Source organism: Callorhinus ursinus, unplaced genomic scaffold, assembly GCF_003265705.2.
Source record: "Callorhinus ursinus isolate GAN/ISIS: 27379988/994484 unplaced genomic scaffold, GSC_fseal_2.0 scaffold126, whole genome shotgun sequence".
In the NCBI taxonomy this organism is placed as follows: domain Eukaryota; kingdom Metazoa; phylum Chordata; class Mammalia; order Carnivora; family Otariidae; genus Callorhinus; species Callorhinus ursinus.
In genome coordinates this window covers 649,519-674,874 of record NW_027397188.1, presented here as the reverse complement: position 1 = coordinate 674,874, position 25,356 = coordinate 649,519, and the positions used below count along the sequence as shown (strand labels likewise).

Here is a 25,356-nt window from a genome sequence, read left to right as displayed (position 1 = left end):
AGGCAGGTGTGCAGGTGAGTGCGTCGGGCCAGGCCGACAGCTTCCCCACCTTCCGAACCTCCCTTCCTCGCTGGGTAGATGTGGATACACACGGCCGCACCGCCTCGTCCCTAAGATCCTCCACGGGAGGGCTCGGATGGGGCCGTCCACCGGGAGGAGCAGGCCAGGCGCGCGGCGGCCCGGCCTGTCACTGCACACAAGTACCCGCTCAACGGCTGCGGAACGCCGAACGGAGCCCTGGCTTGTCCACGCGGCTTCGGGGCCGCGACCGGGCGCAGAGGCAGCCGCTGCCTGCCGCGGGGGGGAAGAGCAGGGGCCTCGGAGGGGCGGACAGAGCAGCGGGGCGTGCGCGGGGGGCCGGCGCCGGGGCGGGGGGGGCTGCCTACAGGACGACTCCCAGGGCTCCGCTGCCCGAGAGCCGGGCGCCGACCGAAACGAACTTCCCGGGCGGAACTGGAGCCCTGAGCCACCAGTGGCCGTAACCAGGCAACCGGCGAGCCGCCGCGAGGTGCGCAGGCGCAGCCCGCTACGGCGGCCGGCGCAAGCGCAGTCGCCTTCCGCCTGTCTCCAGCCTTGGAGGAAGTCCAACGGCCGAATGGGAGGGTCGCGCCTGCGCTAGGGTGCCGCTCGGCTTCTCCGCGCCGCCGAGTAGCCGTTCTCGGCGGGTGCGCCCGCTGGCCTCGGTCGTCCAAGACCGGTTCTTCACTTGGGTCTGACTGAAGAGCCCCGACTCTTCTCCCATCCTAAGACGAGAAAAGACTGGGAGAAAGAGCTGGCGTAACCAGGGCGACGTCTCCCAGCGGCCCTCCGAGCGCCCGGCCCGGCAGGTGGGCGAAGGGCGGGTCGCAGGGGGGGCGGGTCGCAGGGGCGAGGCCAAGGGGGCGGGACGAGGGGATGAACGCCGAAAGATTGGTCGCAGGCGAGGGAGGGGCCAACGGGGCGGACGAATGGATGGCCGGCGAGGGAGGGGGCGGAGCTAACGTACGGGGCGTAGCGGCTCGGGGGCCGCTGCGATGGGCGGGGCTGGTGGGCGTGGTGGGCAGGCGTGGCGCGCGCTGACGTCGCGGTCGGACACGTCGGCGGCGCGGCGGCCGGAGCCGGATGTGCCAAGATGGCTGCTGCGGTTGTCGTGTCTGCGCTCGTCGCCGCAGCCGGGCCGGCTTTCGCCGGCTGCTCCTGAGGGGTTGGCCCAGGGATCGCGGAGGGGCCGGGCGGGAGCCTCGGCCGCCCTGTGGCGCGCCGGTGAGGGCCGGGATCGGGCGGAGGGCAGCGGCCGGGCCGGGCCCAGCCCCAAGCGGACGGCGCCTCTCCGGGTACCGCCAGGGGTCGGGCAGAGGCCCCGGGGGCGGGTGGGGACCTGCGGGCCCGGGGTGGGTCCGGCTGGGCCAGGTGCGCGGCCCTCCTGCCGCCTTCTGCGCCTCTGTTGGCCGCGTCGTCAGACCGACGGCAACCCCGCAGGTACGGCCTGCGCTGTGGCAAGTGCCTGTCGGGCTCAGCGGTGTTGGCCCTTGGCTTAGCCCCGGTGGCCTGGCTGGAGGGCTGTGTTGGAATGGCTGGGGGACCAGACCGGCGACTTGTTGAGGAGTACGCACGTGTACGAAAATTCTTCAGCAGTTTTGCGTGTCCTTTGCTTGGAAGCTTCTGAAGTAGTTCTGTCTCCACTGGCTGAGAGATCTCTCCCGGGCCGCGCTGGTGAAGAGACAGATTAGCGTCGCTGTTGTCTGTTGGGAATTTCGTGGCAGGGTGACAGGTGTTGCAGCGGAGGTCTGTCACTTGTGCTTTACATTAAGGGTTAGAAGGCTGCGGAATAAAATTATTACAGTTCTTGTGGCGGAAGAATTACAGTCGAGTGTCTGGGCACATCACAGCCATTTGAAATGAGTTTTTGCTGCTTCGCCTGAAAACACGTTTAAATGGCTTGGAGAGTGGGCATGAGCTGCTTAAGATTGTGTGTTAAACCCGTGTGTGCAGGTATTAACCTGAGTGGTGTTTCCCACCCCAGATACGGCAGAGAGCAAACCAGGTCACACACAGTTGTTTCTAACATTGATACTTCTGCCAGTTTCAGCAGAACCAGGCTCCCTGCAGGTTCCCCCCCACCCCGTGCCGTTCTTAGGGTTCTGGGTGCTGTCATCTTGCAAAGATGAGGCAAGAGGCATGTTCCTGTGATTCATTCACCCTAAATAGCAGTAGGTCCCAAAATCGTCCAGAAAGCTTTCTTTACGGTAGTGTGTCGATTTTAATGATTCCTTCTTTTGTAAAGCTCTTTCCTGAATGTCAGTGCATCCTTTAGGATCTTTGTCATTTTTAGCAGTGTTGAGATTCCCTTTTCTGTAAATGTGTTTGATTCTGTATTTAGGAAAGTTGGAGTTTATGGTGTCTTTGAGTGGAGTGTCTCATAGTCTGACAGGGACATCACACTCACGGTTGCCGTGAGGGAGATTGAAGGCAAGTGGTAGACTCCCACGTTCTTTCTGGCACTCCTATTGGTTTACACACTCCTAGTTTGAGGCCGCAGCTCTGAGGATAAGGAGTGGGCTTTAAGTGTCTTGGTCCACAGTCAGGAATTTATATTGGAAATAGGTTGTGCTTAAGTATTTCCCAGAGATACAAGGCAGTCTGCTTGAAGGACTAGGTTTATGAGTAATGCATCTTTAAGAACAGCAGCTGGTGTCTCTGAAATAGTGCTTTTTGAAAAAGTTAGATGACTTGAGGGTGCAGGATGACTTCCTGGCTGGAATTAAGTTCCCTGGGGTCAGGAGAGAAACGATAGGCAGTTTTTCTGTTTGTGAATAGAGAAAAAAGATTAAAAGGTTAATGTTCAAGATTGTTCCAAATGAAATTGGCATATTGGTAAAAAGCTCTCAATTATGGGTGGGGGGGAGAGTAGGGGATTCTATGTTACAGGAAAGTGATAGTGTTTGCTTATAAAATGGTTCTTAGTCTGAGAGTTGAAAAAATACTTTTTAAGGGAAGTTTCTTCAAGGAAAGCATGAAAGTATAAACCTGTAAAATTTACATTTTGATAACATTTCCCTGTTAAATAGCAGTAGGGATTAAGGCATCCCAGAATCCTCTGTGAGTAGAACTTTGTAAGATGAAACCCAGAAGAGACCTTAGAAATTGTCGTATTGCTTCTCTCACTTCACAGATGAAGTGACAGGGTCACAGAAAGACAAGGGGTGTGCCCGGAGCCATTCAGCTGGACACCCAGCCGGGCTCTCCCAGTTACGCCTCTGCTGTGTAATCCTCTGGGCCTCTGCCACGTGTGGTTTTTCTTTTTTAAAGCTGCTTAGGATGGTGAGGGTCCTCCGCTGAAGCCTTAAAAGGAGGAAGTCGTGTCTTGGAGGGTGTCCTGGGTGCCTCTGTTGCACAGATAACAAGAAGGGGCTCTGCTTGTTCTACTCTCAGTCCATAGAAAGCTGAGCTGTAAACGTTCTTTGTTTTGAAATGGCTCCTTATAACCCAGTGAGGTCTCCAGTGCTGTTCCTAATATAGTCCGTTAAATTTGAGTGAGTTTCGGAGTGCTCTTCAGTCAGAAGGGGTTCCCTGTTGGCCTAGGACAGAGCATGTGTGGGCAGTAATGGTAGTGAAGTAATAGATTCCTAGGACTAGTTTCCAGAGAGGCATAGGAGCTTTCCTTTGTACATAGCTTTACTTAAAACACATCCATAAGTGTGTTCTTGTATCTGGCTATCAGAAGAGATTTCCAAGAGCAAAAATTTTGTACATCTGCAGAAACGTGTGGGTTACACTCTGGTGTCCTTCCACGATTTCTCCCTCTGGTGTTTACTTATCCCCGTGATTGGCTAAACTTACCCTGTTTGTGAGGGTGGTACTAGGGGGAAGGACTTACACATGGAAAAAGACTTTGTAAAGAGACAGTACCTGGGTTTTTGCCTTAAAAGTACAGGTTAACTGTTCAAGATTATACTTAATGTATTTTATTTAGAAAAAAACCCACCACTAGCACCAGCAAGAAAAAACGCTGTAAAGATGATTTTGTGCCTTTGTTTTCTATAAAAGTTTTTTTGGCATTCTATTATTGAAAACTTTCGAAGGAAGTCGGTTGGTCAGTTTTATTTATTTATTTATTATTTTTTTAAAGATTTTATTTGACAGAGACAGTGAGAGAGGGAACACAAGCAGAGGGGAGTGGGAGAGGGAGAAGCAGGCTCCCCGCCGAGCAGGGAGCCCCATGCGGGGCTCTTTCCCAGGACCCTGGGATCATGACCTGAGCCGAAGGCAGATGAGCCACCTAGGCGCCCTGAGTTGGTCAGTTTTAAAGCTGCCTTAAGTTTACTTGGGGTTTTCATTCCAGGGATAGTTGTTACAGCTCTGGCAGTCAGAGGCAACTTGTTTTGCTAATGCTATTCAGGCAGTCATCACACAGAAAACGAGGGCTTTTGCATGGGAGCATAAAAGGCATTTTAATATATTTTAGATTTTGCAGCTTGTATTACTCTGTACTTTATAACGCTCTTTCATTAGAATGGAAATACAAATTTTAAACTTTTGTTTTCATTTCAAGATTTAATATTAACCTGTGTGAGAAGCATGATATGCAGTCTTAATATGAGGAGTTGGCTCTTTCGGGATCTGGAGATAATTTATGGGGAGATATCAGCGTACCTGGTAGTAAGTCAGACCAGCAGTTAGCTGAGCTTCATCTCTGCCCCCTGGGTGAGGGCATCATGGAGGCAGCAGACATTCCACATGGGTATTCAGCTGGGCTACAAAACTGAACTGCAGAGAAGGCAGTGACTTGCGTAAAGTCAGTCAGTGAGCTCCGGGCACAGCCCGCGTTTGCATCCCGATCCGGTGTTCTTCCTGTTCTTGCCTGTGCACACAGCAGCCCCTCTGGGGCGTAGTTCTGGGCGGGAGGGGGGTGAGAGCAGGAGCTGAGGGACTGAAGATGCAAACTCTTAAGTTGTTTCCAGCCTTTTTCTGTTTTATTTAGTTTTCCTAATTCTGGCTGGGAGTTTGAATATATGGATTTTATGCTAATTTCTTCTTTTTCTTTTTCAGTTCAAATTAAGGAAAACCTATATCCTTCTTTCTGTAAGCAGCATCTAATTGTGCAAAAGATCAGTCATGCAGCCGCCTCCCCAGGCAGCCCCATCCGGTGTGGTTGGGCCACCTCCAGCTGGGACTCCTCAGAGCATGTTCTGGTCCAACAGACCGTACAGGAGACAGGCAGATAATAACGCACCCGTGACTCCTATAACTTGCCCACTGCAGCCGGTGACGGATCCATTTGCTTTTAGTAGACAGGCGCTACAAAATACATCGTTGGGCAGTTCGTCCAAAAGTAGCCCACCCATTCTGCAAGGCCCAGCCCCTCTACCAGCATTCCTTCAGCGCACCGGTCTGCCTGTGCCTCACACAAATGCTGGGGATACCCTCCAGGGACCGGTGTCACAGCCCAGAGCAGATGGCAGTCTGTTTTCCAGTGTGTTGACCCCTTCAACTCCACCGGAGCCCGAGGTGAACAGGAGTGCCGAGGTTGCTCCCGGCTCAGAACCTGAAGTTCAGACCCTGCCATATCCTCAGTACATTCCAGGAGCGGGTGTTGACAGTTCTCATGGGGGCCATCCTCACACGAACGTGCTTGGGCCCGATAGGCCCCTGAGTAGGCAGAACCCACATGACGGTGCTACAGCATCAGCACCATCCCCTTCCTTCCCTCAGCCTCGTCAGCAAATGCCGGGGCAGTGGGGAGCAGGGCAGGGAGGCCCACAATCCTCGGGTCAACATTATTGGCCCCGCCCAGAAGGACCTGTTCAGAACGCGGTGCCTCACGCCTCCAGCGTTTCTCACTTCCCTGCTCCGTCCAACCCGCATCAAGGTCCTGGCCACGAGCAGCTCAACCCACTGGTGTGTTTGCCAGGACCCTTAGCCAGTGATGGAAGCAACGAGGCGGCCTACCTACAAAGTGGAAACCATTCAACAAACTTTGATCCTGAAAATGCGTTCAGGCAAAATTCTAGAGCTGGGAATACTCGGGCGAGCCAGGAGCTCAGGCCAAATCCAGGAGTGAATAAAGAGCAGTTGCCAGACCTCGCTCTCGTTAATCCCCTCGCTCAGGGAAATAGCCCAGAAAGCCATTTGCACTACCCCCCAGGGGCCGGGACCAGCCGAGCCCTGTCAGAAGTGGACTCTGGGGCTCTCTCCATGTTTTTCCAAGGTGGGGAAACAGAAAATGAGGAGAATCTCTCCTCTGAAAAAACAGGCTCTGCTGGTCAGTCTGACTTCGACGGCTTCTCCCCCAGCCCCGCACTTGGTCATCCTCCTGCACATGTGGGAGCAGGTGGCATTTACCAGGCCTTTCCCAAAGGTTGCAACAATGAGGCCGCGCAGCAGGGAGGACTCCCACAACCTTACTTTTCTCAGTCTGCAGGCGCCCAGCCTGACCGGCCCCCGGCAGCAAGCACCACCACTGTGTGGGGTAGCACAGCAAGTGCAGGGGTGCACGCGGCCAGCAGCTCGCAGTCTGAGAATGTGGAAGACCTAGAATTCATTCAGAATCAGGAAGTTCTGCCAAGTGAGCCCCTGAGTTTGGACCCTTCCTCCCCAAGCGATCCGGTCAGATACGGGCCCCTTCCTGGGCCAGCCGTCCCCAGGCTTGGTGGTGTGGGCCACACTGGAGGTGGGGGTCCAAATCTCGAGGCCCCGGATTCGTCGCCGCACCCTGTGCGGTCTGATGGTGCGTCATCCGGTTACAGCAGCAAGAGCCACAGGAATCTCCCGAGTGCCGCCGGGCCCCAAGACGTAGGCACTTTCATTCAGCAGGAAGTTGGAAAACCTGAAGATGAGTCTTCGGGGAGTTTTTTTAAGCAAATTGATTCTTCTCCTGTGGGAGGAGAGACAAAGGAGACCACCATGAGTCAGAATCACCACAGTGGCCTGTCCCAGCCCTCAACCCCGGGCCCCCCGAAACCCACTGGGATATTTCAGACAAGTGCAAATAGTTGCTTTGAACCAGTGAAATCCCACTTAGTTGGAGTAAAACCTGTCGAGGCCGATCGTGCCAACGTGGTGGGTGAGGTGAGAGCGGCCACTGCCCACCAGAAGCAGCACAGAGCCGTTGCTGCCGCACCCGACACCTCCCCCGGCAACCTGGAGCAGCCGCCGGACAACATGGAGACCCTGTTCACACTCCAGGTCTGTTCTCCACCCTTTCCCGTACCTGTGGAGCCTGGGCACGGGCTCGTGCACACCGGGGGGCTGCCCTTGGAAACTGTGCTCCTGACAGTGGAGAAAGGGCCTTTGGCCAGAGCCCAGGGAGCTGTGAAGTGTGAGAGCCCAGTGACGACGTTGTGGGCACAGAATGAGTTGCCAGATTTTGGAGGCAATGTTCTTCTAGCCCCAGCTGCTCCTGCGTTGCACATGCCTGTGAAACCCCAGCCGTCGGAAGTGATTCAGCCTCCAGATGAGGGCGTGTCCACGCTGCAGTCCCAGCAGCCGGGCTCCGGCCTCTCTCTGCCGAGTGGGGACAGCATCTGCGCTTCTGAGAACCTCGAGAATCCTCCCAAGATGGGAGAAGAGGAGGCCCTCCCGTCACAGGCAAGTTCCGGCTATGCCAGTCTGTTGTCCTCACCGCCCACTGAATCTTTGCAGAATCAACCAGTCTTGATTGCCCAGCCTGATCAAAGCTATAATTTGGCTCAGCCCATTAATTTTTCTGTGTCCTTATCTAGTCCTAATGAGAAGAATCAGCCCTGGAGAGATGCTGTGGTCGGGGATAAGCCCTCGGCAAGCAGCCGGGCTGTGGGGGGGGACTCTGGAGATGGTGCTGCTGTGTCTGGGATCACGGCCGGCTCTCTCACCCGCTCGCCTCTGCCGAACAGTCTCATGCACAGTAGTTTTCCACAAGTTCCTGGTACTTCGGAAATAGTTTCTAATCAGCCTGCTAATTTGCTGGTTCAGCCACCGCCTCATCCAGTTCCAAAGAATTTGCTTTCAGAAAGCCAAAAGATTGATAATGCAGAGAACGTTCTTCCCGAGTTGGTTAGTAGCCCTGCTGGAAGCGCAGGCGTGACGTTAGTGCCCCCTGCAAACGCTACCTCAGTACCTGCTGGTAATAAGGCAGATTACTCCAGTCATCGGGAAGAAGCTTCTGGAGCCCTAGACTTCACACTAAATAGGACTTTGGAAAATCCTCTACAAATGTATAGCCCATCCCATTCTGACAGCTCTGCGGGTCAGCACACCGTCAGCAGTCACCCGAGACAACCTGGGCCCGGGCCACGTAACTCAGACCATTTCTACCAACAGGTGACAAAAGGCGCTCAGGACCAGCGTGGCCTAGAGAGAGCCCAGCAGGAGCCAGCACCGCCTCTTCCACAAGGGCCCAAAGCAACGTGTCCAGAACCTTCAAACCCAGGAAGTCCACCCTTGCAGGGACAGTCCCAAAACTTGGTCCCACCACCCGCAAGCCCAGCTCCGGGCGACACAGGCCAGCCGCTGCCGGCCCGGCCACCTCGGCCCTCCAGCGCATCAGTCATGTCCACCAGCTCGAGCCAGGCAGCCGTGCAGTCGGACCAGCACTGGCCGCAGCCGCCGCCTCCGGATTTGGCATCTTACTACTATTACAGACCCCTGTACGACGGCTACCAGTCCCATTACCCCTCGCCATACCCGCTGGAGCCTGGCACAGCCCCCCTCTATTACCAGGTATGGTCAAGCTCTTGTGTGACCAGTGGTTCCTTTCTCTCGAGCTGTGCTCCTTGGCAGGCTTTTGTTGCTCAGTGCAGAAGTGAGTAGTGCCATCACCGTGCAGAGTGCCGGTTCCAGGCGCTGCTGCGTGGGCTTGCCCTGCCCAGTGCGGCCCATCTCTTGGAAGTTTACTCTGCACACCTTTGTATTGCATTGCATGCAATACCTGATTCATTTTTTCACATGGCATCCCCCAACTTACATGGCTGAGAAGCCACCTGCTTCCTGTCCCGCTGGTGGCTTCTCTGTAGAACTTAAGTTGTGGGTTGCACACTTCGGGAAACTGGGATAGCCTCTGGAAGCTTCGGTGTGGTTTTGATGTGAAAAATCTACCTGACGAGTAACAGGAAACTCTAGTATTTGAAGTCCCTCCTTGAGAATAAAAACATTTAGAGAAAAAAGGTTTGGAATGTAATCCTAGCAAAACAGCCAAGGGGGATGAAATTCCATAACCTTCTTGAGGGACACGGTGGTCCCAGCAGCGGGGTGGGGGTGGCCGCTGTGCTACACGGAAGCCTTGCCTTTCACCGTGGCCCCAGTGCACGAATGTTGTTTAAATTGGGTTCTGTTCAATCCTGTTACTTTGAAACCATATGGTTCAAGCGTACACATTGGAACACTGTCTGCTTCTCATCACTTGTAGCCCCAGCCCAGCATCACCCAAAGTTAGCTGAATTCACAGGAGCATGGACCGCAAGTTTGAAAAGCACGGTCCTACTGGGCAGGGGCAGGTGGCCATCCTGGGGGCCTCGCAGTCAGAGGCGGCTGGGCGTGCAGGGCTGGTTGGGGTTGGGCCAGGCGGCAGCCCCCATTGACAGGAGGCTTGGGTCTCCTTCGTAGGCTTTGAGCATCTTTGGGAATGAATGAATAGTGCACAACTAAGCACTGAGACCAGTCTAGATTCTGGAAGGAGCCCCAAGGACTCCTGTTGCCACACACCGAAACTGATTTTCGATGCGCCCAGAGCCCACCGGGGCTGGCAGAGCGTGAGGGGAGCAGTGCACCTGCTTTGGGTCCTTTGTGTAGCAAAGGACCTCCCAGGAATTCCAGCCAGAGCCCAGCACACTTTTGTGGGAGCCCGCTCCCTGCTGCTCTTTGGCCTTGTCGCCACAGCCTACAGCAGTGGTCAAGAATAAGTCCGTTTGACGTGATTTCCCCTCTTCTGCCAGGTGATAGCAGAGAGTCAGGCTCGTAGACCAAAGGGCTGATTTCTGTCTCATGCCTGGATCATCTCATCTCTGCTTCGGGTCTGCACACGGCCGCTTCTTAGAGACAGAGCCGCGGCCATTCATCGGTCCGTTAATGGAGCCGAAAGCCTCATGAGAGTAGAATGTGATCCTCTCTTTTGAGGTTTCCTGTAGCTCCAGGACCCACTGAGATGAAATCCTGGTTATTTTGCTTACCTGAGATGGTGTCTGAAACAGAACACAAACTTGTGGGGTCATCGCACCTCCACATTCGAGACTTCAGGGACTAGAAGCCTGATGGAGCCCTCGAGAGTCTCCACAGCTCCGTAGGGGTTGCCTGCTGAGACATTGGCCATCTCCTGAGCAGGAGCAGGGCAGTCCCTTTGAGGAAGATCCTGCCCCCTGCCTGTGGCTGTGGATTTCAGATTGTAGGTTTTCTGTTGTGCATGAAGGAAGAAGGCCCACGTCCAGTGCTGCTCCCAGAGGGCCATCGTCAGTGCCGTGCAGAGCTAGTGCCGGCTGCTCGACATGTTGTGTCTCTACCGGTCTCTAATGTCGCACAAACCCTTCTTCCGGCAGGACGTCTATGGCCTGTACGAGCCCAGGTTCAGGCCCCACGACAGTGCGGCATCTGCCTACGCTGAGAGCTACCGCTACGCCGGCCCTGAGCGACCCAGCTCCCGAGCAAGTCACTGCTCAGACCGGCCATCTGCCAGGTGATGGGCGTCCGTGTTGCTGGCTGTGGTGGTAACTTAGTGATCTGAGAAAGACTGTGCTTGTGAAGAGTTATACCAGCCTATCCCGTGTTTGTGTTTACTCAGCACGGGCAGAGCACAGGAGCACTTTGAAACTGAACGAAGCCCCGCCCCCACCCCACCCCCGAAGCCACCTTGTGCTGTCAGCCAGCGCTGGGTCAGGCCAGACCTTTGGCGGGATCCTCTTGGGGCCAGCTGCTCATCCTACGGCCGAGGCGCGTACACGGCTCTGGCATTTGGCTGACTGGGTGTTCAGGGCCCTTAGACCGTGGCAGCTTTGCCCTTGCACAGACTCTTCCCTACTACTAACCACAGAGGTGCTGGATTCTTGGGCCAGGCAGTCTCGGGCCAGAACACCTGCCACGTCCCTTTTGCAGCACTGCCCCTGTGCTGGAAGGCCCCCGCACACCCCGGTCTGCTGCTCTCTTTCGCTGACCAAGCCCGTCTCGTTCTGTGATTACAGATGAGGGATTCTTTTTTTAAGGTTTACTTACTTATTTTAGAGAGAGAACGCAGAGGGAGGGGCAGAGGGAGAGAGAATCTCAAGCAGACCCCCTGATGAGCACAAGAGTCCGACGCAGGGCTTGGTCTCCTAACCCTGAGATCATGACCTGAGTTGAGATCAAGAGTCGGACATTTAACCAGCTGAGCCACCCAGGCGCCCCTGGATGAGGGATTTTGGAAGATCACGGGTATCATGCCTTCAGCCAACTAGGAACTGAGGCGGGTCCCAGCCCCCCACTTGGAGCCACAGGGTGTGCGGCCTGTTCCAGGGTGTGACCTTGCCTGCCTTCCAGAGCCTTCACCTGTACTCGCTCATTGTCCGCTTGGAGGAAGGACGGGTCACGGGTGTAGGTTTTGTTGCAAAAGTACATGGCTTCTTGAACTCGTAATAGAGGAGGTCTGATTGCCGATGGAGACTTTGTGCGTGCATTGCCTTTCAAAATCTTGGGGTCCTGTTGCTGGTCCTTCAAGGCTTTGATAGCTTGTCTGGAGACAAGGCTCTGTCTCTGTGAGCCTTTGCCTGTTGAGCTGGCCTCTCTGTGCATCGCTGACCTGCACGTGGCCCATACTTCTAGGAGCTTTATGTAAGAAAGTTCCCAAGGGTTTAGCTCCTGTATAGCACCTAGAAGGTGAGGTTTGAAGTTAAGTGTTCTGACTCAGGGAAAGCAACGGGCAAGTGATTTCTAGAACCCCGTAAGCACGGGGGAGGGTGCAGCCAGCGCACAGCTTGCCATTCCAGTTTTCTGTCTGCTTGCCCACCTGCAAGTTAACATGGTACTTCACTCCAAGAGGCCAAAGGTGGCCCTGTGCTGTTGAAAAGTCATCCAACCACAGAGGCTAGGCCGGGTCACACGGGAGTGGTTCTGTCCCATCTTGCAGTGTTTCTGTCCTCCTGCTGTCTTCACCGCTCATTTGTGACACCTCTGGAGAACAGCCTGTTCTTCTTCCTGCCCCGCTTCGGTTGGGGGGAGGTGTGCGCTTGTGCCTGGTGTGAGCGCATCCCTGCAGGGACTGCCTGTGGTGGGAACGTGTCTTTCGTTTGTGTGGCTGTGTCTTTGCTGATGGATGAATGGGCCTGGTTGGTGAGGGCGGCAGGGAGGTGGCATGCTCTTGGTTCTGCCCTGTGTCAGATCATTGTTATGAGCCCACTGCTGGTGTGCTCAGGGGCCCCCACTCTGCAGATAGGTGGGGTCTAAGGGTTCTCTTCCAAAGCCCTGGGAAGGGGCCTTGTTCCTATAGCTGAGCCATGGGAGTGGGTGTTCTTCATAGGCCGCCTCTGCCCTAGGAGCTGTGCCAGCCAAGCCCCCAGGCTCAGCTGGGTGACATTCCTGAAGGGACATGAGAAAAGTTATGTTTTAAAAGTCAAATATTGTCTAAAACTTGTTATTAAGAAACAAAAATGCTAGTAGGTTCTTCTAAGAATCTTATTGCCTCAGGGGCACTTGGGTGGCTTAGTTGGTTAAGCGTCCAACTCTTGATTTCAGCTCAGGTCTTGATCTGAGGGTTGCGAGATTGAGCCCCACACAGAGCTCTGGGCTGGGCATGGAGTCTGCCTGACATTCTCTCCCTCTGCCCCTACCCCTCTCCCCCCATTCACTGCATGCACGCGCTCACTCTCTCACTTGCACCTCACTCTATTGGAGGGAAAAAACAAGAATCTTACTGCCCAGAAGGTCTGACAGCTGACCTTGCTAAGTTCTGCTTTCTGTGCGCTGAGAGTCAGGCTTGTAGCTTGGTCTTTGAGGCTGGTCTCCATCAGGCGCGCTTCAGGTCTCATACTGGTCACATTCAAGAGGCCGACACCAGGGCCTGAGCCAGCTGCCGTCCCACACCTGGGCGCACACCGTCACGTGTCCAAAGGACACAGCACGTGGTCTGTGTGGATGGGTTTGACAGCTCAGTGCGTTTTGCTCCTGCTAAGCGTGATACCAGAAACTCGAGAACCCGTTTGAGCCTTGCCATGCAGGACATAGTGCTGAGCACACAGAGGGCGGCCAGCTCGTTGATTCTGCATGGCACTTAAATAGGTACTTAAGAGATGGATTTTAAAGATTTTATTTATTTGTCAGAGAGAGAAAGAGCATGAGCGGGGGAGCTGCAGGCAGAGGGAGAAGCAGGCCCCCCCGCTAAGCAGGGAGCCCAACGCAGGGCTCGATCCCAGGACCCTGGGATCATGACCTGAACTGAAGGCAGACGCTTCAGCGACTGAGCCACCCAGGCGCCCCAAGAGATGAATTTTAATTAGCTGTGTGGGAGGGGGTCCCATCATCTCCTTGTTACTGCTTCGGACCTACTGATGAGCGTTTTTTCACGACCAGAGCATTTTGCTGAATGTTTGATGCTCTGGCAATTGTGTATATGGACTGACGTCTTGTCCTAGTCTAAGAAGTAAGTAGGTGAGTTGTTTTTAACAGTGCGGTGTGTGCTTTCAGGCAAGGGTACCCCGAAGGTTACTACAATTCCAAAAGTGGATGGAGCAGTCAGAGTGACCACTATGCAGATTATTACTCCGGCCAGTTCGACTACGGAGGTACGTTCAGGATTCTGCATGGCCAACCACTGGTGCGTCCCGGTGTGCAGCTGCGCTCTGTGATCATTTCTTAGGAGACTTTCCTGTTTGTTAGTCCTCGTATGTTTTTAATCTAAGAGCCGAAGTAGTTGAAAATAATCTGTGCCTGGAAATAAGTACATTGCTATTTTTCATTAGGAAATTACAATTTAGTTCTAGTGTTAATGTGTCTTTATCACATTAGTAGTTTCCTTTGACTTTTTAGCAAAGCGTTGTGCGTAGTTCCAGAGTGGCCTTGTCCATATGTGACTACTTAAATTGATTAAAATAAATAAAATGGAACACCAGCTTCCGGGTCGCACCCAGTGGCCTCCTGTGGCTGGGGGCCCCCGACTTGCGTGGTGGAGACGTCAGTTGTCCCCACTGTGCCAGGTGCTGCCTGCTGGTCTTGACGTGCTCCTGCTGGGCAGTGCATGCCCGTCGGTGGCCCTGCCACTCCCTGCTGTCTGGTGCCGGGCAGGGTCCCAGGCCCACAGCCTCTCTGGCATCCCGGCACAGCCACCCCGTCTGCTTCTTCCCACAGGCCTCTCTCCTTTCTACGTTTGTACTGCTGTAGATATAAATTACGCTCACACCTGCCAAAAGTGGGACTTCTAGTTTATAATGTTAATGTATTTTTTTTTTAATATTTTAGTTTTGGAATATTTCTTTAAAACTTTCTGGGTTATGTTAGAAGACATACGAGGGAAATTTGTAGTCACAGGATTAAGTGTTAAAGGGTCATGACTACGAACGAAATTTTAACAAAGATGTCTTCTAGCATGTTTTTTGGTTCTTTTTAATCACGTGTGTTGAGAGAACAGCCGGTGGCCATTAGGTGTTACACGTAATAGGCGGGACACCACCTGGTCCCTTTTCCTCACGGTTAACACTCTCCAAGGTCATGCTGATTTGTGGGAGGACAGTTTGGTTCGTCTAAGAGCCTGGAGGCATTCTTCAGTCCTGGGGCGGTGTGGTTTCTCTAGCAAGGGCCAGAGGAGTGTCTTCCCTTGCCTATAGTAATCAACCACAAATCCCCTGCTTACAGACCCAGGTCGCTGGGACCGGTACCACTATGGTTCCAGATTCAGGGATCCCCGCACCTGTGACCGGAGGTATTGGTATGATGCTGAATACGATGCATACAGGAAAGAAAACTATGCTTATGGCGACAGGTTGGTACAGTGCACTTTAATAAGAAGGGTTGCTCGTAACCAGAGCTTCGCTCCTGCGTCTCTGGCCTCGGGTCTGTCATTTACCCGAGCTGCGCTTGTGTTTGGGATCCTGGTGAGCAGCTGACACGGGGGTCACTGTCTGAAAGAGAAGGATGAACCAGGCCCTCCTGGCAGTTCCCACTTGGGCTGTTGGAGGGGAACTGGCCTCAGCACAGGCGCTGGAAGTCGGCTCCTCCTCTTCTTGGGTCTGGGAGAGGCGTGGCCGCACGCAGCATGAACTTGAAGGATGTTTCTCCAGATCTGAAGGCAGGGATTTGAACTTGGGCTTGGGATGTGGCCACTCTTCCAAGGGTAGGCTCTGACTGGTCTGAGGGTCACGACTCTGGTGGGCTGGTGACGACATGGTGGGGCCTCACTGTTGGGTAGCAAAAGGCCGTCGTCCTGGAGTCACCCACCCACACTCCCCTCTCCTCGCCTCTGTCCCTGCTTCCGCCAGGCCGGAGAGGTACGATGACCCCTGGAGGTACGACCCTCGCTTCACTGGCAGTTTCGATGACGACCCTGAGCCCCACAGGGACCCTTACGGGGAAGAGGTGGACAGGCGCAGTGTGCACAGCGAGCGCTCAGCCCAGAGCCTGCGCAGCAGCTTCAGCTCCCACTCGCATCAGGTGGGGACCCTCTCCCCCTCCCTTCCCGCGTGACTGCACGCCCGAGCCCCCGCGTTTCCAGGAGTTGATTTTTCCCGTTTGCTCTATGTTTTCTCAGAGTCAGATTTACAGAAATCACAGTGTGACTGCTGTTCCCTATGAGGCCCCACACCCCCCCGGCTCCTTGCCTGGCCAGTATGCCTACGGCGCCTACGGCAGCAATTTCAGCAGTGCCCAGGGCTTCCCAGAGTACGGTTATCCTGCCGAAGCTGGCTGGCCTACTGCGGAGCGAGGTGTGTGTGTGTGTGTGTTTGGTTGGGGCCCTGTGCTCTCATAGGTACAAAGGGATGTCGAGGCATACTGCTGGGGCAGCCTCCCAAGCCTGGGGTGATGGAGGGAGTGGATTTCAGCTCGCATGGGAATCGGCAATGGCCTGGCCTGATCTTCTGTGCAGAATACGGGCTGCTGTGAGTCACAGAGCTTGTCACAGCGGCTGAGAGCTGCCTGGCTTGTCCATAGTGGCCACGTCAGTGTGGCTCCAAGGACAGGCTCCCTGCCAGCTTCCTGGGTGCGGCTGCACTGTGTTTCCCCAGTGCTGGCCACTTGGGTAAGCAGTTTGTGTGGGGACATTCCTAATTCCCCTTGAAAAGTTCCTGTGCGTGGACTTGTCACCTGTGCCACGTTCTCAGCTCCTCTTGGAGCTGTTCCATCAAATGCTTTTCCTTAGAGAAGTGCGACAGTGTGTGTCACGTCCTGTGAAAATCTCTCTGCACTTCAGGCATCCGCCATTGTCGTCCTTGTCGGTGCCCCGTGCCCGTCACTGCCAGGAGCCAGCCTCTGAAGAGAGCTGGGGACACGGATGCTCTGGTGGGGCCTCTGAGCAGCCGGCGGCCAGACGCTGCTTCCGAGTAGCCTGTGCTCAGTGCATGGGGCTGTTTTAAAGAAGTTTTGTTTTCAGAAGAGAATAGTTCTCATTTTTAACAATCAAAACATTCTTTTTTTTTTTTTTTTTTAAAGATTTTATTTGACAGAGAGAGACACAGCGAGAGAGGGAACACCAGCAGGGGGAGTGGGAGAGGGAGAAGCAGGCTCCTTGTTGAGCAGGGAGCCCGATGTGGGGCTCGATCCCAGGACCCTGGGATCATGACGTGAGCCAAAGGCAGACGCTTAACGACTGAGCCACCCAGGCGCCCCTGAAACGTTCTTCTGACACATACCTAAGTTCTCCTTTTTGATGGGATATTTAATAATTACTACCTTCCAGTTGAAAGCCAGGTCATCGTAACCAGTCTAACCTAGGATTCCAGCCATATGGGTACCTTGAAAATCTGTACTGTTGATCTGGTCCAGAAGCATTTTTTTTTAATGATTTTTATTTATTTATTTTGAGAGAGAGAGACACACACACACAACATAAGCAGAGGGAGAGGGAGAAGCAGGCTCCTCACTGAGCCGGGAGCCCGATGTGGGGCTCGATCCCAGGACCCTGGGACCGTGACCTGAGCCGAAGGCAGACGCCCAACCATCTGAGCCACCCAGGCGCCCCTGGTCCAGAAGCATTAAAAAATGACAAGCTGGTTGTTTCTTTCTCACTTTATTTACATGTAGCTCCATCAAGACCAACTTCTCCTGAGAAGTTCTCAGTGCCTCATGTCTGTGCCAGGTTCGGTCCTGGGGGTCAGCTCATTAAAGTGATTCCAAATCTGCCTTCGGAAGGACAGCCTGCATTGGTTGAAATTCACAGCATGGAGGTAATTGCGTGAGTAGAAATTCTGCATCGCAGGACAGCCCTCTGAATAAGTGACCTTGGAAGATGTTTTTTTCCCATGAATCTTTAGGTCATAGGTTTTTTTATTGTGCTCGGTTGTTTCTCCCCTCAGAGGTCAGGACTTTGAGTACCTGCGTCGGGTGTTACATTAGACTTCGTTTCATTTGCATATTCATTTTGTCTTTATTCGCGTTTCTGGTTTAGCAGGGAGGACCCTGCTCGTGTTCATCTCATGGCTTTTGGTCACGGGTAGAGGAGCTTCGTGATCTGGTGGCAGGTGGGGTGGGGGGCCCTGTTCTGCGGGCTTGGCAGGCCTCTTCTGTGCATGTATTAGGGCCCTGCCTCAGTTGGAGGGGAGACGTAGAGTTTGAAAATCACGGTGGTAAAGCAGGCAGGCCGGCACTCAGGGCGTGGGGGTCCAGTGGAGCCGGCAGACGCGGGCCGGCGTGGATGTGCACCTGCTCCCCGTGAGCTGCTCTCTCTCTGCCCCCGTCCCCCCATTGTGCCTCAGACCTTGCTGCAGCACATGCCGGAGCAGAAGGAGCTGCGCTCGTTCCCAGGACCACTCGGCAAGTACGTGCCCTGTCCAGCAGCCCACGACGGCCGTGCGGAGGCGGCCACTGCGCCCAGCTTCGCAGATGCAGTTGCTGCTGTCCATTGAGTGTGTGTTCTTTTTTCAGAGATGACACCCATAAAGTGGATGTTATTAATTTTGCACAGAACAAAGCTACAAAATGTTTGCAGAATGAAAATTTAATTGACAAAGAGTCTGCAAGTCTCCTTTGGAGTTTCATTGTTCTCTTGTGCAGACAGAATGGGGTAGGTTTCTTGTTGGCCTCCGTCTCGCCCCCCCCCCCCCGCCCCGGCGGACTTGGGCGGGATTTCTGTGCCAAGCTGTGGGCGGCGAGCAGCGTCCCCATCCAGGGGCTCGCTCAGCAAGTGTCTTAGCGGTGATCTCAGGGAGTGGAATTCAAGGGCGTGTGGTTGGGTCTGCCTCTGTCAGCCTGTCAGGTCATCTGTGGTCTGTCCGTCCTGCCCCTGGCCAGGTCGTGAGCAGTGGCTTGTGCCCATGGGATCTTAACGTGCTCATTTGAGGAGTCCTGTTGGGGGCCTCACCCATGCCGGGACGCCTGCGGTAAGTTCCGTGTGTAGTGACGCGCTTTCTTCTCCTTCCTGCTCCCGCGGCCCCTGCAGACCGTGGTGGGAACAGACCTCGCGGAGCTTTTGTTACGAGACCACAAAACCGCGTGGCTTCCTGGGAAGTCACCCAACGAGGCCAACCTGATTGATTTCACTAACGAGGCCGTGGAGCAAGCGGAGGAAGAGGAGTCCGGGGAGGCCCAGCTCTCGTTTCTCACTGACAGCCAGGCAGCCGGCAGCAGTGCCCTTGAAAGGGAGACCGAGAGGTTCCGGGAGCTGTTGCTATATGGCCGCAAGAAGGTGAGGCCCCGGGCGGGCCCTGGCGTGCACGGTCCTGCTCTTAGGCGCGGTGGCACCTTAGCCCGGCGCCACGGGCTCGTTCTGCGAAGAGCATCTGGTGTCCGGAGTGTCTGCTCCCGGTAGCAGAGCCCTCTTCCAGGGGTCGCCAGCGTCGGAGACTTGCCTGTGCTTGGCCGCACCCCTGCTGCGTATACTTCTCAGGGACAGACCCGTGCGCGGGACAGAAAGCCAGCTGTCCTCACGCAGTTAGGCGTGCGTTCACTGTCTCTTCAGCGGGGTGTGCGCTGGGTGGGTGCCAAGCCCTGCAGGCCACGGAGCGCACGTGTGCTGGGGAAGCTCCCCGGGACTGTGCAGACCCAGGGATGGCCGTGCCTGCGCTCTGGCGGCTGGGCTCTCACGGGCCCAGAGTTCTTAGTACTTTGATGTCGTGATGTGCTTGGAAAGCTCGTATTTGGTAAATAAACAATCCTCATGTGGACGTGGTAGGACGGATCAGAACTGTAGAATCTGTCAGGTTTGCTTATCGTTTCCTCTACCGTGACAAATCCATCTCCTTGAAGAGGCTGTCCTCTTGACGGCTACCCCAGATGATTCTGGACGCAGGGGAGGCCGCATTAGTAAAGGCTCTGTCCGTGTTGAGATGGTGTTCATGGAGGCCTTGTGTGTCGTTCTGGAACTGGGGCTGCTTGCCAGTGGCGTTGCTCACAGTGGAAGGGACAGTCCGAGGTGGCAGGACTGCTGCTCGCTCGTCCTCGTTCCTCGTCTGTGTGCTCCTTCCCTGTGCTGGCTGCTTGCTAGCAGAGAACAAAGCAACAAAGCCTTCGCAGACCCACTGCCACAGGGACTTTGCAACTAGGGCAGATTGGGAGAAGCGGGCTCCTCCTTCTTGTCTGAACCGGGCGCGTGTGTTGGCAGGCCCGTGACTCACACCTTCCTTCAGGTGCACTCTGGCCCCTCTCCCCCGCCCCCGCCCCCACCCCCGTGTAACAACACACGGGCCGTTGCTTCTGCTCACGTATGTCACCGAAGTTGTTCTGATAACTCAGGTAACCACTAAAATGCTTTGCAGGATGCTTTAGAGTCTGCCATGAAAAATGCCTTATGGGGTCATGCTCTGTTACTTGCAAGTAAGATGGACAGCCGGACACACGCCCGCGTCATGACCAGGTAGAGAATCTTACTGTGTAGACTGTTTCTGGGCACGTCCTGCTGGCCCAGTTGCGCTGCCTGGGCAGCTCTTGGAAGCACAGTGACCTGCAGCCCTTGTCACAGAAAGCTGGGGCGTGTTCTCTGCACCATGCTGCTGTCACACCGGCATGGGCTTGCTGGGCCCTCTTCCCTGTGGTTGGACTGCTGAGGGCTTTGTAAACATTTTTTTAACTGCAGAGTTTTCTATGCTCTGGGAAACCATTACGAATTCCTTAGTCTTTATTTCCTTTATTCTTTTGTTCAAATACTGGGCTTTGTGCACTTTGCCTGGGTCAGGCACCCGACAGTCATCAAAGGGCCAAGATGAGACCGGGCTTGTTTCTGCTTGTCTTTTAAATAGGGCTGACTTAGCTCTTTCTCTCTTCGTATCTGCCTAGGTTCGCCAACAGTCTTCCAATCAACGACCCTTTGCAGACAGTGTACCAGCTGATGTCGGGGCGGATGCCTGCTGCGTCCACGGTCAGTGTGCAGGGGCTCTCCCCAGGGTCCCCGTGGTCCCGCTCCCTGTCCGGGCTTGATCCTGTGACAGATTGCCTCCTGGGCCGCAAGGTCTGCACTTTCTCTCGTTCCAGCTTCTGCGTTGTGCTCTGTGAACTCACCTGTGACGAGATGAAAGTGACGCTCTCTTCCAAGCATAAGGGTTTATTGTGTTTTGCTTTTTTCTGACCTCAGTGTTGCGGAGATGAGAAGTGGGGAGACTGGAGGCCACATCTTGCTATGGTTTTGTCCAACCTGAGCAGCAACGTGGATGTGGAGTCCAGGGCGATGGCCACCATGGGTGACACTCTGGGTAGGCCGGGTGCAGGTGCGGGCATGGAGGTGGGGGCACCCAGCACGCCTGGGCATGAGAGCCGCTGTCAGGGTGTGGAGGGCCACGGGGCTTCTCCATTTGTATGGCCTCTCTGGTGTTTGCTGTCCACGTGTTAAGATTTCTGGTAGAACTTGCAGTCACTGAGTCTTGGTCTGCTTTATGTCTCCTCAGCTTCAAAAGGTCTCTTAGATGCTGCACACTTTTGCTACCTCATGGCCCAGGTCGGGTTGGGGGTTTATACAAAGAAAACCACAAAACTCGTCTTACTTGGATCGAACCACAGGTGAGGAACGTCAAGGTATTTGTTTTTCTTTAGAAAGGAAGGATCTCTCCATCAGTTAACCCAGAAATGGCGCGTGTGCACCCGGCGGCAACAGCCTCCCATCTTGATCACGAGGTGTTGATCACATGGCATGATGTGCTTCTGGGTGCCTTGCTCAAGGATTAAAATTCTTTCCTCAACAGTTTGCCGTTTTCAAAGTTTGCGACCAATGAAGCTATTCAGAGGACAGAAGCCTATGAATATGCCCAGTCTCTTGGGGCACAGACCTGCTCCTTCCCCAATTTCCAGGTAAGCTGGAGCCACGCTGGTCTGTGGTTTTTACGAATGGGGTGGTCAGTGTTAGCAAGTCTTTGGTTGTTGAGGGCTTTTGAGCTCTTACACAAAAAGTGATAGTGTTTTTTGGAAATCTTAGGGAGACATCTGTAATGCTTGAGAAGTAAGCTCTGTTGAATTGAGGATTTCATTTGCATTTAAAATGTTTCTTGAGTATATGGTTTCCAGTAGTTTCTGTCCACGGTTTTTAGTGTCTCGGGCAGAGTGTTATCTGGTCTGGGGGCGTGTGGTGTAAACATTGTGTAGCGCAGTGTTAGTGGGGACAGCCATCCTGCCATGCTGGCTGGCCCGGGCACTCGTGGTGACAAGCCCCTCGTGACCAGCCTAGTAAGTGTGTTGAACAGGAAAAGTGAGTTTCTAAGAAGCTTGGTTCCAACTTTCATCTAAAAGCCCTCTGGGGTCGGAACTCAGTGCTGTGGAGGGGGCTGGGGGCACACGTGAGGCACACAAGGTGTCGGAGGAGCTCCAGCTTGGGGGGCTATCGGGTGACGTGGGGGCTCTGGAGGCGTGCTGGGACGACTGTGCTGTGCTCCCTTGTCCCAGGTGTTCAAGTTTATCTACTCCTGCCGCCTGGCTGAAATGGGGCTGGCCACACAGGCCTTCCACTACTGCGAGGTGATTGCCAAGAGCATCCTGCTGCAGCCGCACAAGCACTCACCCGTGCTCATCAGCCAGCTGGTTCAGGTAACGTCTGCTTGAATGTCCTTCCAGCAGCATTTACCCCGTGGGCGAGTCAGTATCACTGGACTTGGGGACTGAGCTGTGACCGTGTAGACACTCGGGGCTTCCTTCTTCAACAGCTTAGAAATTCAGGTGTTCTTGGGCAGGTATTGGGTGTTTTGCGTGTTAGCTTAGGAAGTTTTCAGAGACCTTACCCCACTACGGAAGCTGGGCCATAAGCTTTGAAGGAAGAAGGACCCCATCTCCAGGAAACTCACTGTGGAGCGGTTGAATCTAGCGGTTAACAGCCTGAGCTTCCGGAGTCCAGCAGCCTGGGTTGGGGTCCGTGCTGTTCCAGTGCCAGCCTCAGTTTCTGGCTCTGTACAACAGACACCGCGCGAGCAGCCTGCAGGAGTGAGTGAAGCGCAAACAAGACAGGGCCGGCCTGCGCCCAGGGTGCGAGGGTGCCGCTCTTCCCCTCCCCCGAGGGGCTTCATCCTAGGAAACGCGCTCGCATGATAACCTGAGAAAGCGTTACTGTGGGGAGTTTCAGACGTCTGAGGAAATAAAATAATTAGCAAGTCCTCCTTCCCGCAGCTTCAGGAGCTGTTGAGCTAAGGCCACCTGGTTTCATCGTACCGCCATCCTGCACTGTCCCCACACCCCCCCACCGCCCGTCAGAGTGTGTGCGGTTCTGGATCCATTCAGCATTTTGATCAGTAAAGCCAAGTCTGTGTAGTCGATGACGGGGGCAGCAAAGTCGGCTCTGGGGGGCCCAGGTGCTGGCGGCCTCTGTGCACACGGGCTGCTGGGCTCGCTAGAGCGAATTCTAGGTCCCACACACCCTTTCCAATGACTCGGCAGTACGTGCGAGGTTTCAGGGCAGGTCACCACATGCTTCAGAAACCCTATGTGATGGGAACTATCTCACTGGGCCCTGAAGATGCTTTTTGTTCCAGATGATGGTAGGTTTCAAAAACACGGTCTTCCTTGTCGTGCCAGACAGTAACAGGGCCCTTTCCTCCCTGTGTGTGTCCAGATCGCGTCCCAGCTGCGGCTCTTCGACCCGCAGCTGAGAGAGAAGCCGGAGGAGGAGGCCTTTGTTGAGCCCGCCTGGTTGGTCCAGCTGCAGTGTGTGGACAAGCAGGTCAAGGTGTGAAGTGTGCCCTCGGTCTCAGGGGACAGGATGTCAGAGACATGCTGACAAGTGTGGTTCGCGCCCCCGTCGTTTTCACACCGAGCATGTTCGGTGTGAACGGTACGATTTTAGGGGTGTGCACGCTGGTCAGAGCACTCACGCTCCTCCTGAAGCCCGGACACAGTGAGCGGGTCGGCGGGGCCAGGCGACGCCATGTTGGGCTCTTAGAAATGCCTGCTATTTCTCTCCGTCAGGAGGGCGCCACGGCATGGAGTCGGGACGGGACCTTCCCCCAGCGCTGTCCCAGCACCCCAAGCTCCGAGGCGGGGCAGTACGACGGGCCAGCGCCCACCCAGCCCGGGGGCCCGGGCACCGGCAATCCGCTGCTGGCACCGCCTGGGCCCAGTGCTGAGCACTTGGGCCAGGGGGTGCGGCTGCTGCCTTCAGGTGAGCCCCGTGCAGCTGGAGAAGCAGCAGGCCTCCCCACCTTCCCCTCGCAGCCACTGCTTCCGAACGTGGAGCATTGCCGTTCTGCCTGCGGGAGAGCGGAGGGGACGGGTCCTCCCAGCACGTCAGCCTTCCCTCTCCCCATGCTTGCTCCCTCGGTGAGCCTGTCGGGTCTCACGGCCTTAACCGTTCGTCTGAGTGGGTGGGTGGCCTGCTGAGCCCTGGAGGGGGAGGAGGGGGGTGGGGAGGGTGCAGTGAACACCGAACTCTCAGGCCGCTGCTCCCCAGGTTGTGTTGGGGTCTCGCTGGGGGTCAGGGTCCAGGCCACACATGACATTTAATGATGTCCTCCCCTCGTCCCTAAAAAGTGCATGTTCTGCTTTTCCCCAAACCATCAATGCCCTGGCATCGTCAGCACTCTCTGCTTTGATGATTGGTTCTCTTATCCTGTAACGAAAGAAACGTGGCCACACGAAGGGACACGTGATAAACTGTTGAGTGACCGCCATTTAGCTTCTTCACGTGCCCGGAGTTAGCGCCAGTACCTCAGGCTTCTGTTCTTCGCTCTCTTGGTGCAGCTCCGCCGGCCCGCCCCGACAGCCAGCCGGCCCTCCCCGCCAGGGTGCCATTGTTCCCGGTGCCCCCACCCCCAGGCCCTGTTGAGCTGGGGCCTGGCTGTGGATCCCCAGGGGCTGCCCTTGGCTTTCCAGAGCCCTCTGGGCCTGACCCTGCAGCTCCGTACGCGGGGCCTGGCCTGCCACCTGGTGCACCATCTCTACAGGAAAGTGAGCACACGCCCCAGGAGGCCAGGAGCCAGGACCCAGGTAGGCCTGCTGCAGTGCCGTTCTGAGAGCAGAGCTCTGTCGGGTTTCGTGTTGAAGGAGGTGATTGGTGGAAGAGCCTTCAGTCGTTTGAACTTGAGACAGGTTCTGTTCGTCGGTGTATACAAAGCGTTCTGGAAGCCGTAGGCTGGAGGGCTCGTTGATACCAGTGCTGCTTTCTTCCGGGACTCCGCTGCGTGTCGGCATGTGGAGCGCGAGTGGGTGTCCGGGCGTGGCGGGCTGGCCGTGAGGTGTGCCCGGGCCGGAGCCTGCTCCGCAGTCCCTCGTGGGGCTTCTCATGCCTGTTGTGTGCCGGTCCGGCTCTGTGCCCTTGAACAAAGCCAGACGTCCACCCAGCCGGACTCTGAGCACCGCGGTGGCCCTGTGAGAAGCTGCACTATGTCGCGAGCGCGTCATGTCAGTTCCTGTCGTGTGTTGGCGACACGGAGACTGCAGTGGGCCTCTCTTCTGTTGACAGGGGTGATGGCACCGGAGGCGCTTGGGAGAAACTCGCTTCTGGAGCTGAGAGACGAGGGTTTTGGTGGAAATTTTGCTCATCTGGTACTCTTCCACTTTTTCCCCCCAAGCTCTTTGTTTTCCATAAGTTGCATTAATTAGCCCGAACTTGTCGTTCTCCAGTTGTAGTAAGAGGAGAACAGTGAAAACCACGAAGTTGTCTCTTGAGCTGCTCTTCAGCAGGAGAGCACGCGTAAGGTGTAGTGCAGACCTGGCAGCGAGAGGGGTCGGTGCAAAGCACTGATGGGGGGGGGGAGCGCTTCGAGGTGCAGACAGCCCCCTGCTGGGAGGCCGTGTTGCTGATGGCGACTTCTCCGGCACGGAGAGGCTTCCCCAGTCCTGCAGCAGGGCCCCTGAAACTTCACTGCTCCTCCTGAAGTCCTCATTGCCATTCTC

The 25,356-nt window shown here is 55.3% G+C and overlaps 1 protein-coding gene across 6 annotated transcripts in view; it reads left to right on the top strand.

Annotated features, from left to right (window-relative positions):
• Positions 1–578: 578 nt before the first annotated feature.
• Positions 579–25,356, top strand: part of SEC16A (SEC16 homolog A, endoplasmic reticulum export factor) — a 33,396-nt gene continuing 8,618 nt past the window's right edge. For 4 of the 6 annotated variants that reach the window (XM_025860126.2, XM_025860124.2, XM_073890090.1 and 1 more), the window contains exons 1-21: positions 1,088–1,242; positions 5,029–8,676; positions 10,485–10,621; positions 13,597–13,694; positions 14,761–14,887; positions 15,384–15,555; positions 15,653–15,827; positions 17,143–17,285; positions 17,814–17,875; positions 17,983–18,121; positions 18,497–18,742; positions 19,812–19,909; positions 20,329–20,410; positions 20,624–20,741; positions 20,934–21,045; positions 21,228–21,333; positions 21,922–22,062; positions 23,078–23,191; positions 23,431–23,623; positions 24,202–24,447; positions 24,923–25,005. In XM_025860126.2, the coding sequence (XP_025715911.1) occupies positions 5,095–8,676; positions 10,485–10,621; positions 13,597–13,694; positions 14,761–14,887; positions 15,384–15,555; positions 15,653–15,827; positions 17,143–17,285; positions 17,814–17,875; positions 17,983–18,121; positions 18,497–18,742; positions 19,812–19,909; positions 20,329–20,410; positions 20,624–20,741; positions 20,934–21,045; positions 21,228–21,333; positions 21,922–22,062; positions 23,078–23,191; positions 23,431–23,623; positions 24,202–24,447; positions 24,923–25,005 (6,174 nt within the window). In that variant the 5' untranslated portion in view covers positions 1,088–1,242; positions 5,029–5,094. Of the gene's footprint in view, positions 828–1,087; positions 1,243–5,028; positions 8,677–10,484; positions 10,622–13,596; positions 13,695–14,760; positions 14,888–15,383; positions 15,556–15,652; positions 15,828–17,142; positions 17,286–17,813; positions 17,876–17,982; positions 18,122–18,496; positions 18,743–19,811; positions 19,910–20,328; positions 20,411–20,623; positions 20,742–20,933; positions 21,046–21,227; positions 21,334–21,921; positions 22,063–23,077; positions 23,192–23,430; positions 23,624–24,201; positions 24,448–24,922; positions 25,006–25,356 lie in introns of those variants that run through there. The other 2 variants (XM_073890091.1, XM_073890092.1) reach the window with 2 other exon arrangements.